The 13859-nt window shown below is 48.0% G+C and overlaps 1 protein-coding gene across 1 annotated transcript in view; it reads right to left on the bottom strand.

Annotated features, from left to right (window-relative positions):
* TGM1 (transglutaminase 1) overlaps nucleotides 1-13859 on the bottom strand; it is a 56696-nt gene that overhangs the window by 29146 nt on the left and 13691 nt on the right. Inside the window, exons 2-3 of the mRNA XM_039338035.1 lie at nucleotides 9431-9652; nucleotides 6882-7073 (exon numbers count right to left, since the gene is read on the bottom strand). Coding sequence (XP_039193969.1) covers nucleotides 6882-7073; nucleotides 9431-9647 — 409 coding nt within the window. The 5' untranslated portion in view covers nucleotides 9648-9652. The remainder of the gene's footprint in view (nucleotides 1-6881; nucleotides 7074-9430; nucleotides 9653-13859) is intronic.

The raw sequence follows: 13859 nt of genomic DNA, 5'->3' as shown, positions 1-13859 counted from the left end.
AGATGTAACCACATCCAGGTAGCCTTCAAAATTATGATCATTTCTTTAGTTCTCTCTTCATGGAGAAGTTCTCTAGAACTTTGAAGGATCATCCCAGGTTCTCCTTTGCCAGGAAGGGCTTCCACTGTTTCTCACCCAAGTACTTCTCTTTTCTCCCAACACTTTTCTGATGTTGGAGCCATGATGGACTTTGTCCAAGGTCACAGATGGCTTACCAATGCCTGAATGCTTTTAAACAATGGTTTGGACAGTTTTAGGCTGGTGTGATTTGGACGGATCAACCATCGGTGGGAAATTGGTTACATATCAAGACTAAACTTCCAAGTTTTGTAAGTTTGTGGATTGGTTGACACCACAATTTGACATTTTCAGGGCAGTCTCCAGAGTCTCCTTGATGTGTGGCTTGGCCCTCATTAAGAATTAATACATTGGTGGAATCTGACCAGGTTATCCCTTCAGAAAAATCCGAAAAAGGATACTTTTTCATGGATCAATAATATGATTTTTTTTTATTAAAAAAATGCTCTTTGGCCCCTTTTATATTGTGACTTGAGATCATTTTGATGATGCCGATTTGCTGAGATCGAAAGCAAGCCCCCAAATTCACGCAGCCGATGGAACTCCCTGCCACAAGATGACGCGATCGTTATAAACGTATAAGCTTAATAAGCTGGTTTGTAGAATGAGTCAAGTAAACAGATAGACGGAAAGACACCAGACATTATCCATCTAGCCCTGTTTCTTCACCTTAAGATGGGTGGATTTTTAACTCCCAGAATTAAAATTCTGGCTGGGGAATTCTGGGAGTTGAAGTCCACGCCTCTTAAAAGTTGCAGAGGTTGCTAAGTCGGTTGCTAGACCAGGACTGTCTTTGCATCACAATCTCTCGATGGTTTTGTTGCTATGTTTATATGATTGCAGCTACCCAGCCACTGTTCCCTGCAGAAGCTGGGCGTTGTGCTTGATGCAGCAATATTTTTATGCTGCAACCGTACGCAATAATTAATTGTGCCATGCTCCCTTGGGTGGGGTAGGGTGGGGTGCCCAATTTAGGGCACGCATTTCATTTCTGGAGAAAGAGAGAGACGTCCAGAGGCAAGTTCCCACTGGAATAAGGTCCCCGTAGAAGCACTTCCTGGTGGCGTAGAGTTACAAGTAGAGTTACAAGACACTTCAATCACAGAGCTGGAAGGGACCTTGGAGGTCTTCTAGTCCAACCCCCCCGCTCAGGCAGGAAACCCTATACCAGGGGTAGGCCACCTTGGCCCTTTTATGACTGGTGGACTTCAACTCCCAGAATTCCTGAGCCAGCCATGCTGAGGGGAAAGGGAGAGGTTTCCAAGCTGAGCCATGCTGGCTCAGGAATTCTGGGAGTTGAAGTCCACGAGTCACGAGGGAGCCATAATTTCCCCCATGCTGGCTCAGGAATTCTGGGAGTTGAAGTCCACGAGTCACGAGGGGGCCATAGTTTCCCCCATGCTGGCTCAGGAATTCTGGGAGTTGAAGTTCACAAGTCATGAGGGGGCCATAGTTTCCCCCATGCTGGCTCAGGAATTCTGGGAGTTGAAGTCCACAAATCATGAAGGGGCCAAAGTTTCCCCCATGCTGGCTCAGGAATTCTGGGACTTGAAGTCCAGAAGTCATGAGGGGGCCATAGTTCCCCCATGCTGGCTCAGGAATTCTGGGAGTTGGTCCACCAGTCATAAAAGAGCCAAGGTGGCCTACCCCTGCCCTATACCATTCCAGACAAATGGTTGCTCAGTCTCTTCTTGAAAACCTCCAGTGATGGAGAACACACAACTTCTGGTGGCAGGTTGTCCCACTGATTAATGGTTCTCACTGTCAGAAAATTTCTCCTCAATTCCAGCTTGCTTCTCTCCTTGATTAGTTTCCACCCGTTGCTTCTTGTCCTGCCCTCAGGCGCTTTGGAGAACAGCTTGACTCCCTCTTCTTTGGGGCAGCCCCTGAGATACTGGAACACGGCTATCCTGTCCCCCCTCGTCCTTCTCTTCATTAAACTGGACACCCCCAATTCCAGCAACCGTTCCTTATATGTTTTTGCCTCCAGTCCCCTGATCCTCTTTGTTGCTCTTCTCTGCACTCTTTCCAGAGTCTCAACATCTTTTTTATATTGTGGCAACCAAGATTTGTTTAGCCTTGGATCCTTCTTGATCTCAAGAAGAGCGCTGATCGAATTCAAAAGCGTGACTGGAAGGGCCGGGAGGCATATTAACAGCTTCAACACCCAGTCACGCTTTACTTATCAAAGGGCCAGGAAGTTGATATGATCGTAGGTTATTGTTGGTTTTTCTGGCCAGGAGCCTAAGAAAATAAATCATACTAGACGGAGATCTGAGTCTCCAATTAACTCTTCTTAACTAAAACAACTCACAAAGGCAGGCATTGTGTTCTCTTTTGATGTTTCAGGCCCCTCAATTTTAACCGACGGAGCACATGAAACGCCATCTGAGATATTTCTTTCTAGCCTGGACAAAGATTTCAGTGCACTGATGATGTCACCTAGTTGGGTCATGAAACGTCTGCAAGAAAACCACCAAGCTCAGAGAGCACCAAGGACCCCACAGTCACTCTCCTCCTCCTCCTCCTCCTCCTCCTCCTCCTCCTCCTCCTCCTCCTCCTCATTCCATAAACCCCACTCCCTGTAGCACTGATGATGTTACCTAGTTGGGTCATGAAATGTCTGCAAAAAAACCACCAAGCTCAGAGAGCACCAAGCATCCTAAAGTCCTCCTCCTCCTCCTCCTCCTCCTCCTCCTCCTCCTCTTACTACTACTACTACTACTACTACTACTACTACTACTACTACTACTACTACTACTACCAAGGACCCTGTAGTCCAACCCTGAGCTGCAAATATTCCCTTCTATCATAACATCTCTCCGTTTCAATAAGGAGGGTAAAATCTTCTGAAAAGCCCCTTTTTTCACCCGGCCTGCTTGGCAAAAGAGAACGGTGCTCTGCACGTGCTCAGCAGCTCTTACACCTCCTGGAAAATCTACACGGAACCTCAGCCTGGCAGGGATGCCTGATCCCGTCGCATGGCCAGCCTGATCCGGCTGGCAATATTTTTTTTTTTTCCTCAAAAAGTGACTCCGTTATCCGACTTCAGAAGAAAAATCTTCCATCTATCGTGACTCTGATTCCATTTATCCGAATCAGAGTCCACTGGAGCTGGGGAGCCAATAAATTTAAATAAGCAAGTATACTGTGATGGCAAATGTCCAAAATTCCTGAATGGCTTCCTGCTCTGTTCGGTCGGGAAGTGTTTAGAGCAGGGGTCCCCAACCATGGCAACTTTAAGACCTGTGGACTTCAACTCCCAGAATTCCCCAGCCAGCATAGCTGGCTGGAGAATTCTGGGAGTTGACATCCAGAAGTCTTAAATTTGCAAGGTTGGGGACCTCTGGTTTAGAGGAGCACATCTGTCAATGTCCTCAAAGTGGCTGTGATGTTTGGGTTTTGCCTTCCCAACCTCTGGAAGACACCTGTGATGAGGTGGACACTCTGGGCTTTTGCTCAAATTTTACTTATTGTACAATTTTTCTCAACCTTGGTGACCTGGAGATGGGTGGAGTTCCATTCCTAGAATTCCTCAGCCAGCCTTACAATGGGAGGAAGGAAGGAAGGAATGAGGGAGACAGAAGAAGGAAGAAAGGAAGGGAAAGAGGTGAAGGGAAAAGAGGGAAGGAATGAAGAAAGGAAGGAAGGAAAGGAAAGAGAGGAAGGAAGGAGAGGGGGGGAAGGAAGGGAAGAAAAAAGAATGAGAAGGAAGAAGGAAGGAAGAAAAAGAGAGGGAGGGAAGGAAGGAAGGAAAGAAGAAAGGAAGAGAGGAAGGGAGGGAGAGAGGAAGGAAGGAAGGAAGAAGAGAGGAAGGAAGGAAGGAAAGAGAAAGAGAGAGAGGGAGGGAAGGAAGGAAGGAAGGAAAGAAGGAAGGAAGGAAAGGAAGGAAGGAAGGAGAGAGAAAGAGGGAGGGAAAGAAGAAAGGAAGGAAGGAAGAAAAGGAAGGAAGGAGAAAGAGAGGGAGGGAGGAAGGGCGGAAGAAAAGGAAGGACGAAAAGGAAGGAAGGAAAGAGAGAGAGGGAGGAAGGAAGGAAGGAGAGAGAAAGAGAGAGAGGGAGGAGGGAGGAAAGAAGAAAGGAAGAAGAGAGGAAGGGAGGGAGAGAGGAAGGGAAGAAAGGAAGGAAGAAAAGAAAGGAAGGAAGGGAGGAGCGAGAAAGAGGGAGGGAGGGAGAAGGAAGGAAGAAAGGAAGGAAGAAAAGAAAGGAAGGGAGGAGAGAGAAAGAGGGAGGGAGGGAGAAGGAAGGAAGGAAGGAAGGAAGGAAGGAAGGAAGGAAGGAAGGAAGGATGGATGCTAGCTGGGGAAATCTGAAAGCTGAGATCCACCCAACTCATCTAGTTCAAGAACCAACTGAAGTCTGTATTAAACTAATAAGCTTTTAGAAATCAGAGGAATCACCCAATTACCGACTTCAAATACATTTGTAGCTGGGGTCTTTTCTCACTCGGCCCTTTGTTTGGGGAGAAGCAGGCAGGAGATTAAACCTCGACCCGCAAAGCCGCCCTCTCCTCCTTTTGCAAAATTTTAATTTCGACATTCTGTCCCTTCCTGATTTCCCAAACTCTGCCTTGGGCATTTTCCTAGAAGTGGCAGGGGAAAAAAACCAACCAAACAAACCAAGATTCCGGGCTGGCGATAAGGGAAGGCAGACGTGGCCCAAGACCAAGGAGGGCAGATGTGATCCCAAAGCCCAGATCGGACGAAATGACAGCCTTTGCGAGAAGTTGCCACCCTTAGCTCTCCGGGCTGTTGGGAGCCAAAAGAATAATAAGAATAATAATAAAATTTAAAGAAAAATAAATAAATAAAATTCAGCAAGCGGAGAGATGTGCAGAACGATGTTCGCTGGGCCGGAAGCCAAAGCAGGCAGGCGTTGCGCGTCTTGCCCTGTTTTGCAAACCTCAAGGAATTTAGCAATGCCTCAAATTCCTCACCGGGTTGAGCAGAGCAAGGTTGGCGATAATCATAATCATCATCATCATCAAAAAAAAAAAAAGGCAAAACCAGTTCCACCAGTAAACAGAAGCAATTCTCCTCCTTGGAAGTATGGAGGGACCACTTGCTCCCCTTCGGCTTAAGTTTTCTGCACCAGGCAGGACTCCGCCGAGGGCAAAATTAAGCACCCTGGGACAGCTGCACCAGTTGGTTTTCTGTCTGAGCCTGCTTGCCAAAACCCACCCCTTGCATAAAAGAAGCAGGGTAGGCTGAAGTAATTGGGATTGCAATTTGGTTAATTGCTTTGCCGGTGTGTGTGTGTGTGTCACTGGAAGCTCAAAATAGCCTCTCCCCCCCCCCATCGAAGGCTTAATGACAAGGAGAGATATAATCGCTGTTACGACAACCTTGCATTTATCGGTTCGTTTGATGTGGTGGTTGGGTCCTGTTGGAGGAAGCCTGTTAATGGTTCTTGGTAATTTTAGAGGCCCCTTTGCTAGACCACCCTAAGTAGGACCCCCCTACGACCGCCCCAAATTGCACGCCACTTTTTTTTGAGAGGAGAAACAAACCCCGAATGATGGTCCGAGGACCACCGTTGTTTTAAAAATAAACCCTGAGGCTAAAAGACACACAAACTCACGTTGCAAGTCCAGAATTATATATATATATATAAGCTTGCTGGAAGCCAAAAGCCCACCATCTCAGAAGATGGGTGACCCTGGAAACGGCCCCAACACCCATCAGGCTGACCTGGAAAGGATTCGACGTAGAAATGGACGAGTCAGGGTTTTTTCCCCCAGCTGGTCTGATGCAAAAAGGTAGCATCGTGGGTTGCATTTAAAAGTCAAAAATTCTGGAGCAGAGTTTCTGGGGTGGGGGCGTTCAGACATGGGGACTTCAACTCCCAGAATTCTCCAGCCAGCCTTACAATGGGAGGGAGGGAGAGGGAGGGAGGGAGGAAAGAAAGGAAGGAAGAAAAGAAGGAAGGAAAGAAGAAGGAAGGAAGGAAGGAAGGAAGGAAGGAAGGAAGGAAGGAAGGAAGGAAGGAAGGAAGGAAGGAAGGAAGGAGACTGGAATAAGGAAGGAAGGAAGGAAGGAAGGAAGGAAGGAAGGAAGGAAGGAAGGAAGGAAGGAAGGAGACTGGAATAAGGAAGGAAGGAAGGAAGGAAGGAAGGAAGGAAGGAAGGAAGGAAGGAAGGAAGGAAGGAGACTGGAATGAGGGAGGGAGGGAGGGAGGGAGAGAATGAATGAATGAATGACGGAAGGAAGGGAGACTGGAATAAGGAGGGAGGGAGGGAAGGAAGGAAGGATGGAAGGAAGGAAGGAATGAAGGAGACTGGAATAAGGAGGGAGGGAGGGAGGGAGGGAAGGAATGAGAGGGAAGGAGGGAGGGAGGGAGGGAGGGAAGGAAGGAGATTGGAATAAGGAGGGAGGGAGGAAAGGAAAGGAGGGAGGGAAGGAAGAAAGGATAAGAGAGAGGGAGAAAGGAAGGAAAGGCAGGCAGGAAAGGAAGGAAGGAAGGAAGAAAGAAGATGGAGAGATGGATGGAAGGATGGAAGGATGGGTGAATGGAAGGAAGGAAAGACGGACAAGAGGGAGGGAGGGAGGAAGACAAGAAATAAAAGGTCACCTTTCCCAAGTTTAGAACCAGCCAGGTCCCCCTCCCATGGCTCAGATATGATCTCCAAAACATACATGTGCCACCCATGACGGTGCATTCCCAGCCTCTCTCCTGGCCACTGAAACATTCCCAAACTCCCGCCTCGCCAACATTCTTCTACTTGATCTCGGCCCTTTCAGACTTCCCAGGGGGAGCCATGAGGACTAGAAACCCGAAGGAACCCCATTCCTTTGGCAGACTTACCAATCAGGAACTCGAGGCAGACCCGGTGGTCCTCGGAATCATACGGCTGCTGGAAATGAAGCGTCATGTCGAAGGGCTGCCCGCGACGGATGATCAGGTTGTTGTATTCGAACTCGTCCGTGTGGTGGGCGCGCCGGTTGGCCCCCGTGCGGCCGCTCATTAAATCGATCTTTTTGATGACCAGCATGCCTTCTGCGCGGGGGGAAAAAGGAGAGGAGAGTCGCTCATTCCGGCCAGGATCCGTTTTGGCATCCCAATCCAGATTGTGGCTTCAAAGACCACGCAAGAAAGGTGCAGGATATCTGAAACTGTCAGAAACTTCCTGACAGTTAGAACAATTAACCAGTGGAACTACCTGCCTCCAGAAAGCGGTGAATGCTCCAACACTGGAAGTTTTTAAGAAGAGACTGGGCAGCCATTTGTCTGAGATGGTTTAGGGCAGGGGTAGGCAACCTTGACTCTTTTATGACTCGTGGACTTCAAGTCCCAGAATTCCTCAGCCAGCGTGAGGGAACTATGACCCTTTTATGACTGGTGGACTTCAACTCCCAGAATTCCTCAGCCAGCGTGAGGGAACTATGACCCTTTTATGACTGGTGGACTTCAACTCCCAGAATTCCTCAGCCAGCGTGAGGGAACTATGACTCTTTTATGACTGGTGGACTTCAACTCCCAGAATTCCTAAGCCAGCCATGCTGAGGGGAAAGGGAGAGGTTTCCAAGCTGAGCCATGCTGGCTCAGGAATTCTGGGAGTTGAAGTCCACCAGTCATGAAGGGGCCAAAGTTTCCCCCATGCTGACTCTGGAATTCTGGGAGTTGAAGTCCACGAGTCATGAAGGGGCCAAGGTTGCCTACCCCTGGTATAGGGTTTCCTGCCTGAGCAGGAGGTTGGACTAGATGACCTCCAAGGTCCCTTCCAACTTTATTATTATTATTATTATTATTGTTGTTGTTAAATATCCGGCCTAATTTGAAGGTTTTGCAAAATGCAAAACCCGGGGAAATTTCTTCCCGTTGGAGCCCCCAAACCGGAACTCAGTTCAGAGAGAAGAATGTGAAAATATGGAAGCTTTAAACCACCATGGGCAATCCTCAACTTACAATGCTTCGTTTAATGACCATTCAGAGTTACAACAATGGCATTGAAAAAAAGTGACGTAGGACCGTTTTTCCCCCCCAGGCTGACGACCGCTGCGGCATCGTCACGTGATCCAAATTCAGATGCTTGGCGACCGACTCCTATTTATGACGGTCGCAGTGTCCCAGGGGCGTCTGTCATGTGATCTCCTTCTGACCAGCAAAGTCAACGAGGGAATCCAGACTGACTTTACAACTTGTCTCACTTACTTAATAACTGGAGAGATTCATTTAACAACTGGGGCAAAACTCGCTTAATAAGTGTCTCGCTGAGGAACAGAGATTTGGGGGCCCAGCTGCGGTCGTAAGTCAAGGATTATCTACATTTCTGAACCCTCAGATGGCTGGACTTCAACTCCCAGAATTCCCCAGCCAGCAGGGAATTCTGGGAGTTGAGGTCCACCCACCTCAAAGGGGCCCAGGTTGCAAAACGCCGCTCCGAATTGTCGCCAAACTGCTGAGAAACATCTGGAAACATCTCAGAAGCCAAAGGATCGTTTTAATGGATGGCTTTGCATGTCTACCCCGCCTGTTTTCCAGGAAAATTAACAGGGGTGGGGTGTTCCTCCTGGATTTAATTGGTGGGGGAAAAGATTGCTCATTTTTCCAAACCAAACTTTAAAATCTACAATAAAGAGCAGTTGCAGGAATTGGGTATGTCTAGTCCAGTTTTTCCCAAACTTGACAATTTTAAGGCATGAGGACTTCAACTCCCAGAATTCCACAGCCAGCAACGCTGGCTGTGGAATTCTGGGAGTTGAAGTCCACATGCCTTAAAATTGTCAAGTTTGGGAAACACTGGTCTAGTCTAATGAGGAAAAAGGACAAGGGGGGACATGATAGCAGTGTTCCAATATCTCAGGGGCTGCCCCGAAGAAGAGGGAGTCAAGCTATTCTCCAAAGTGCCTCAAGGCAGGACAAGAAGCAATGGATGGAAACTAATCAAGGAGAGAAGCAACCTGGAAATTAAGGAGAAACTTCCTGACAGTGAGAACAATTAACCAGTGGAACAGGTTGCCACTAGAACTTGTAGGTGCCCCATAACTGGAGGTTTTTAAGAATAGACTGAACAGCTACCTATCTGAAATGGTCTAGGGCAGGGGTCTTCAAACTTGGCCCTTTGATGACTTGTGGACTTCGACCCCCAGAATTCCTCAGCCAGACACGCTGGCTGAGGGATTCTGGGAGTCGAAGTCCACAAGTCATCAAAGGGCCAAGTTGGAAGACCTCTGGTATAGGGTCTCCTGCTTGAACAGGGGGTTGGACTAGAAGACCTCCCAGGTCCCATCCAGCTCTGTTCTGATTGTTATTGGGTGGAAATTTGTCCCCGACTGAGCTCACCTCTCCCCCCCTCCCCCCCAAATCTCTCTCTGGAGGTTTGAGGTGGTCTCTCAGCCCCCCCAACAACTCACCCCGAATGACAGGATCCGTTCGCCGGGCTCCCGGGACTTCGCCTGGTGCGGGTGTCCAGTCGGTGTCATCCCGCTGGCCCGCACAGCACCGGCAGAATTTGTGAAACCAGGTTTGTTTCCTTCTTCTGGGAGCCGGTTCTGCCGAATTCGGCTGGCGTACCCGGTAGCTGACGTTGGCCCACCGGCCTGCATCTCCTCGTGGATCCGATACAGGCATGGCGTCTGCAGAGGAGGAAGAATGGGGGGGGGGTTAACCACACAAGCCCTGTTTCGAGGCTAGAAAGCAGAAGGACCAACTTTGTTTGTTTTGGTTAATCGTTTCCCCGTTTGCACCCGAGAGTCCTCCGGAAGAAGCTGGAGAGGCGATGAAAAAGACAGGATAGAGATTCCGGAATGGCATCGGAGCCCCCCAAAACCGGCTGGCAATGCCAGGCAAAGAGCAGCCGAGAGATCCCTGGGGTTACGATGCAACTTCTGACTATGCAGTTGTATTGCAGGAAAACTCACAACTTGCCTCCATCTTTCCGGGCAATCGAGCATTCGGTCTAAAACAGGGGTCTTCAAACTGGGCCCTTTGATGACTTGCGGACTTCAACTCCCAGAATTCCTCAGCCAGCGTGCCTGGCTGAGGAATTCTGGGAGTTGAAGTCCACAAGCAGCGGTCTTCAAACTGGGCCCTTTGATGACTTGCGGGCTTCAACTCCCAGAATTCCTCAGCCAGCATGAGGGAACTATGACCCTTTGATGACTTGTGGACTTCAACTCCCAGAATTCCTCAGACAGCGTGAGGGAACTATGAGACTTTGATGACTTGTGGACTTCAGCTCCCAAAGTTCCTCAGCCAGCGTGCCTGGCTGAGGAATTCTGGGAGTTGAAGTCCACAAGCAGGGGTCTTCAAACTGGGCCCTTTGATGACTTGCGGACTTCAACTCCTAGAATTCCTCAGCCAGCATGACTGGCTGAGGAATTCTGGGAGTTGACGTCCAAAAGTCATCAAAGGGCCCAGTTTGAAGACCCCTGGTCTAAAACCACTTGAAGATGAGTGGACTTCAACTCCCAGAATTCCCCCAGCCAGCAAAGGTTTACTGGAATTTAGCATGGATAAAGAACAAATGGGGCTAGACCACCTGTATTGCCTTTTTTTTCATAGAGTAACTTTCTTAACAGATAGTGGGGATGCAGTAGACGTAATATACCTTGACTTCAGCAAAGTTAAAAAAAATAGCTGATGAAAACTGGCTGGGGAATTCTGGGAGTTGAAATCCACAAAAGTCTTAAAGCTGCCAAGTTTGGAGACCCCGGTTGTAGGGCCAACTGGCTCCCCTTACCTTACAACAGGGGTCTTCCAACTTGGCCTTTTTAGGACTTGTGGACTTCAACTCCCAGAATTCCTCAGGCAGCGTGACTAGCTGAGGAATTCTGGGAGTTGAAGTCCACCAGTCATCAAAGGGTCATAGTTCCCTCACGCTGGCTGAGGAATTCTGGGAGTTGAAGTCCACAAGTCATCAAAGGGCCAAGTTTGAAGGCTCTGCCTTACAAGTCAGAGTCCTAGGCCTTCTTTGCCTGGACATTAAGCCCCTGTTTAACAATGGCTTAGGGATCAAGCCAGCTTCAACAGCCTGGAGCCGTACGATACTTGCATCCCTGCCAATTCAAGTGGTCTTAACTTCAGCACACACAAGCAAGCCACACATTAAGTCACAGTTTGTTTCCCCGAGGTTCACGCCATAAACCACAATGAGCCGAATTCACAAACCGTGCTAAATCACAAACCCTCGATAACAAAGATCTGCTTCCATTAATGCAATATTTTTTTAAAGTTTTACCAGCTGGGATGATCCTTGCAAAGGGCTTTTCTCCCTCTGAGCTTTAGGATTCCAGCCGGTTGACCAGGTGAGTTTTATTAGAAAAATAAGATTTTCCTTAAAGCTACAGGTGGTCCTCAAGTTACAACCGTTCATTTAGCGACCGTTTGAAGTTAGAATGAGAAAAAAGTGACTTTACGACCGGTCCTCGCTCTTACAACCGTCACATGATCAAAATTTGGACCTAGCCAAAGCAAGGTGGGATTATTTTGACTCCCCCCCCTCATACCTCTTTCAAAAAGTACAGGGTTGTTTCAACTTACAATCATTCGTACAATGACTGCTGGAAGTTACAAGGGCACTGGGGAAAAAAGTGACTTTACAACTGGTCCTCGCAGTTACGACCGTTATAGCATCACCACAGTTACATGATCAAAACTGGGGTGCTTGGCAAACGGGCATGTATTTACGACGGTTCCGTGATTCACTTAGCAACCGCCTTGCTTAGAACAGCACCTGGGTCACGTGATCTCCATTTGCGGCCTTCCCAGCCGGCTTCCGACAGGGGCAAGCCGGATTTGCTTAACGACTGCAGCGATTTGCTTAACAAACTGTGGCCCAAAAAAAAATGGTTGTAAAACTGAATGTGACTCACTTAACAACCTGACTTAACAATGGAAATGTGTAAGTCGAGGACGAGAGGCGGGTGGTGGCGAAAGGCATCCACCAGCTGGGAGAAGGCTGTTAAATGCAAAATCCAAAATTCAAAACATCCCGTTCTCCCTCAAAACACATTGCTGGCCTTCACACATCCTGCAGACGCTTCGTTGTGAAGGAAACACAATTTGCCTCGCAAGCTGAATTTCCAAGCAGCTAAGCCCAAATTCAAGAAATCACGTTCCATGTATCATGTGAAAACCTTTGCCACAGTTCGGGGACTTTGCTTCGTGTGTGTGTGTGTGTGTGTGTTTGTGTAATCACATCCAGCCTTGTGACTAACTTTGACCCCGTCTTTCTCTCCAATGCAGACGGGGCCAAGTTTCTAGTCCCTAAGATCTTTCGCAAGCTCTGTCGCCCTTCCCCTTTTTCTGTCCCCTGACTCAGCGCCAGGGAAAGGAGAGTTGAGGGGTCAGCCGGCCAAGGGGTGGGGGGATTCCCGGCCTCCCTCCTTTCTCCACCCCCCCCCCACAAGCCCACCCATCCTGTTTGCCAGATGTGGACAGATGTGGAGAAGCCAAAAGAGGCTAAAGGCTAGAAGGAAACCGAAGGCTGAGATAGGAAAGCAGACGAGAGAGAAACAAGCTGTACTTTCACAGGGGTGGAAATGGCTGATAAAATTTGGACTCTGGTGTGTGTGTGTGTGTGTGTGTGTGTGTGTGTGTGTGTGTGTGTCTGGCCAAGATGTCCAGATATCAAAGGGATTGGAAGAAAAAAAAACAGGTCAGGGGTTCAACCAACATCTGTTTGTTTCCAGGCTGTTTTAAGTCTCCTTCCCCATAATCCCAAATGTCCTGTGTTTTTCCCCCCCCCCCTTTGATTTGGGCAGTGTTTGTCAACCTGGGCAACTTTAAGATGGATGGACTTCAACTCCCAGAATTCCCTTGCCGGCTGGGGAATTCTGGGAGTTGAAGTCCACCCATTTTTACAGTTGCCCGAGTTGAGAAACACTGAGATTGGAGCTTGATCGACCAATCCTATATTTAGATTTAATCTCGGGGTAAAAGGAGAGAGTCGAGTAAAGCCTCCAGCTTCAGGGGCAGTCTACCTGAAGAACGAATCTCCAGGAGGAAGAGTGGCTTGAGTTTGACAGCAGGTCGACCCACTGTGTCTGAAATGAAACCCTACCCTTTGAACAGACCGGGTTGCATTCCCGGCTATCTTACAAAACCTAAAAAATGGCTCTTCAGACTTGGCAACTTTAAGACTTGTGGACTTCAACTCCCAGAATTCCTCAGCCAGCCCAGCACTGGCTGGCTGAGGAATTCTGGGAGTTGAAGTCCGCAAGTCTTAAAGTTGCCAGGTTTGAAGACCTCTGCCCTAAAAGAAAGGCTTGCTCAATGGCTGCTGCTTGACAAACCATACATAAACCAGGAATCGGTGTTATGTGATGGCAAACAAGGCTTGCTGTACATCATGTGAGGGGGAAAAAAAATACACATTTTTACCAGTTTTGGTGTTTGTAGAAATTCAACCTGGATGAGCAACCGGCTTTTTAATCTCTGCATTTTACATTTTTAAATTTAACTTTTTTAAATTTACATGCTGAAGGAAAGCTGGCCGGCCTAAAAACTTTTATAATGCAAGTTGCAGTCCTGTGTGAGTTTATGAATGCAAATTGTCCTTTTTTTCCCCATGGCCAAGAAAACCTGAATACATGTCTAAATGCTTGCCTAAAAGAAGAAGAAGAATAAACCAGATTTCGGTAGCCAATATATAGACCCTTCCCTTTCCAGCTACGACTTTTGAATTCTCTCTGTTACTAGAAGTCAACTCCAATTCCCTGCAAGTAGAAATCTAACCTGGAAGGAAGCCAACGTGTCCGCTAAGGCATGCTTGCAGAAATTGTGTTGTGCCTTGGGACATCACAAAAAAAATAATAAAATAAATAAACTTTCAGACAAGTT

Source organism: Crotalus tigris, unplaced genomic scaffold, assembly GCF_016545835.1.
Source record: "Crotalus tigris isolate CLP2741 ecotype Arizona unplaced genomic scaffold, ASM1654583v1 scf7180000017690.20705106771:4171800, whole genome shotgun sequence".
In the NCBI taxonomy this organism is placed as follows: Eukaryota; Metazoa; Chordata; class Lepidosauria; order Squamata; family Viperidae; genus Crotalus; species Crotalus tigris.
The sequence above is the reverse complement of the archived record's forward strand: the minus strand, read 5'-3'. Positions and strand labels throughout refer to the sequence as shown.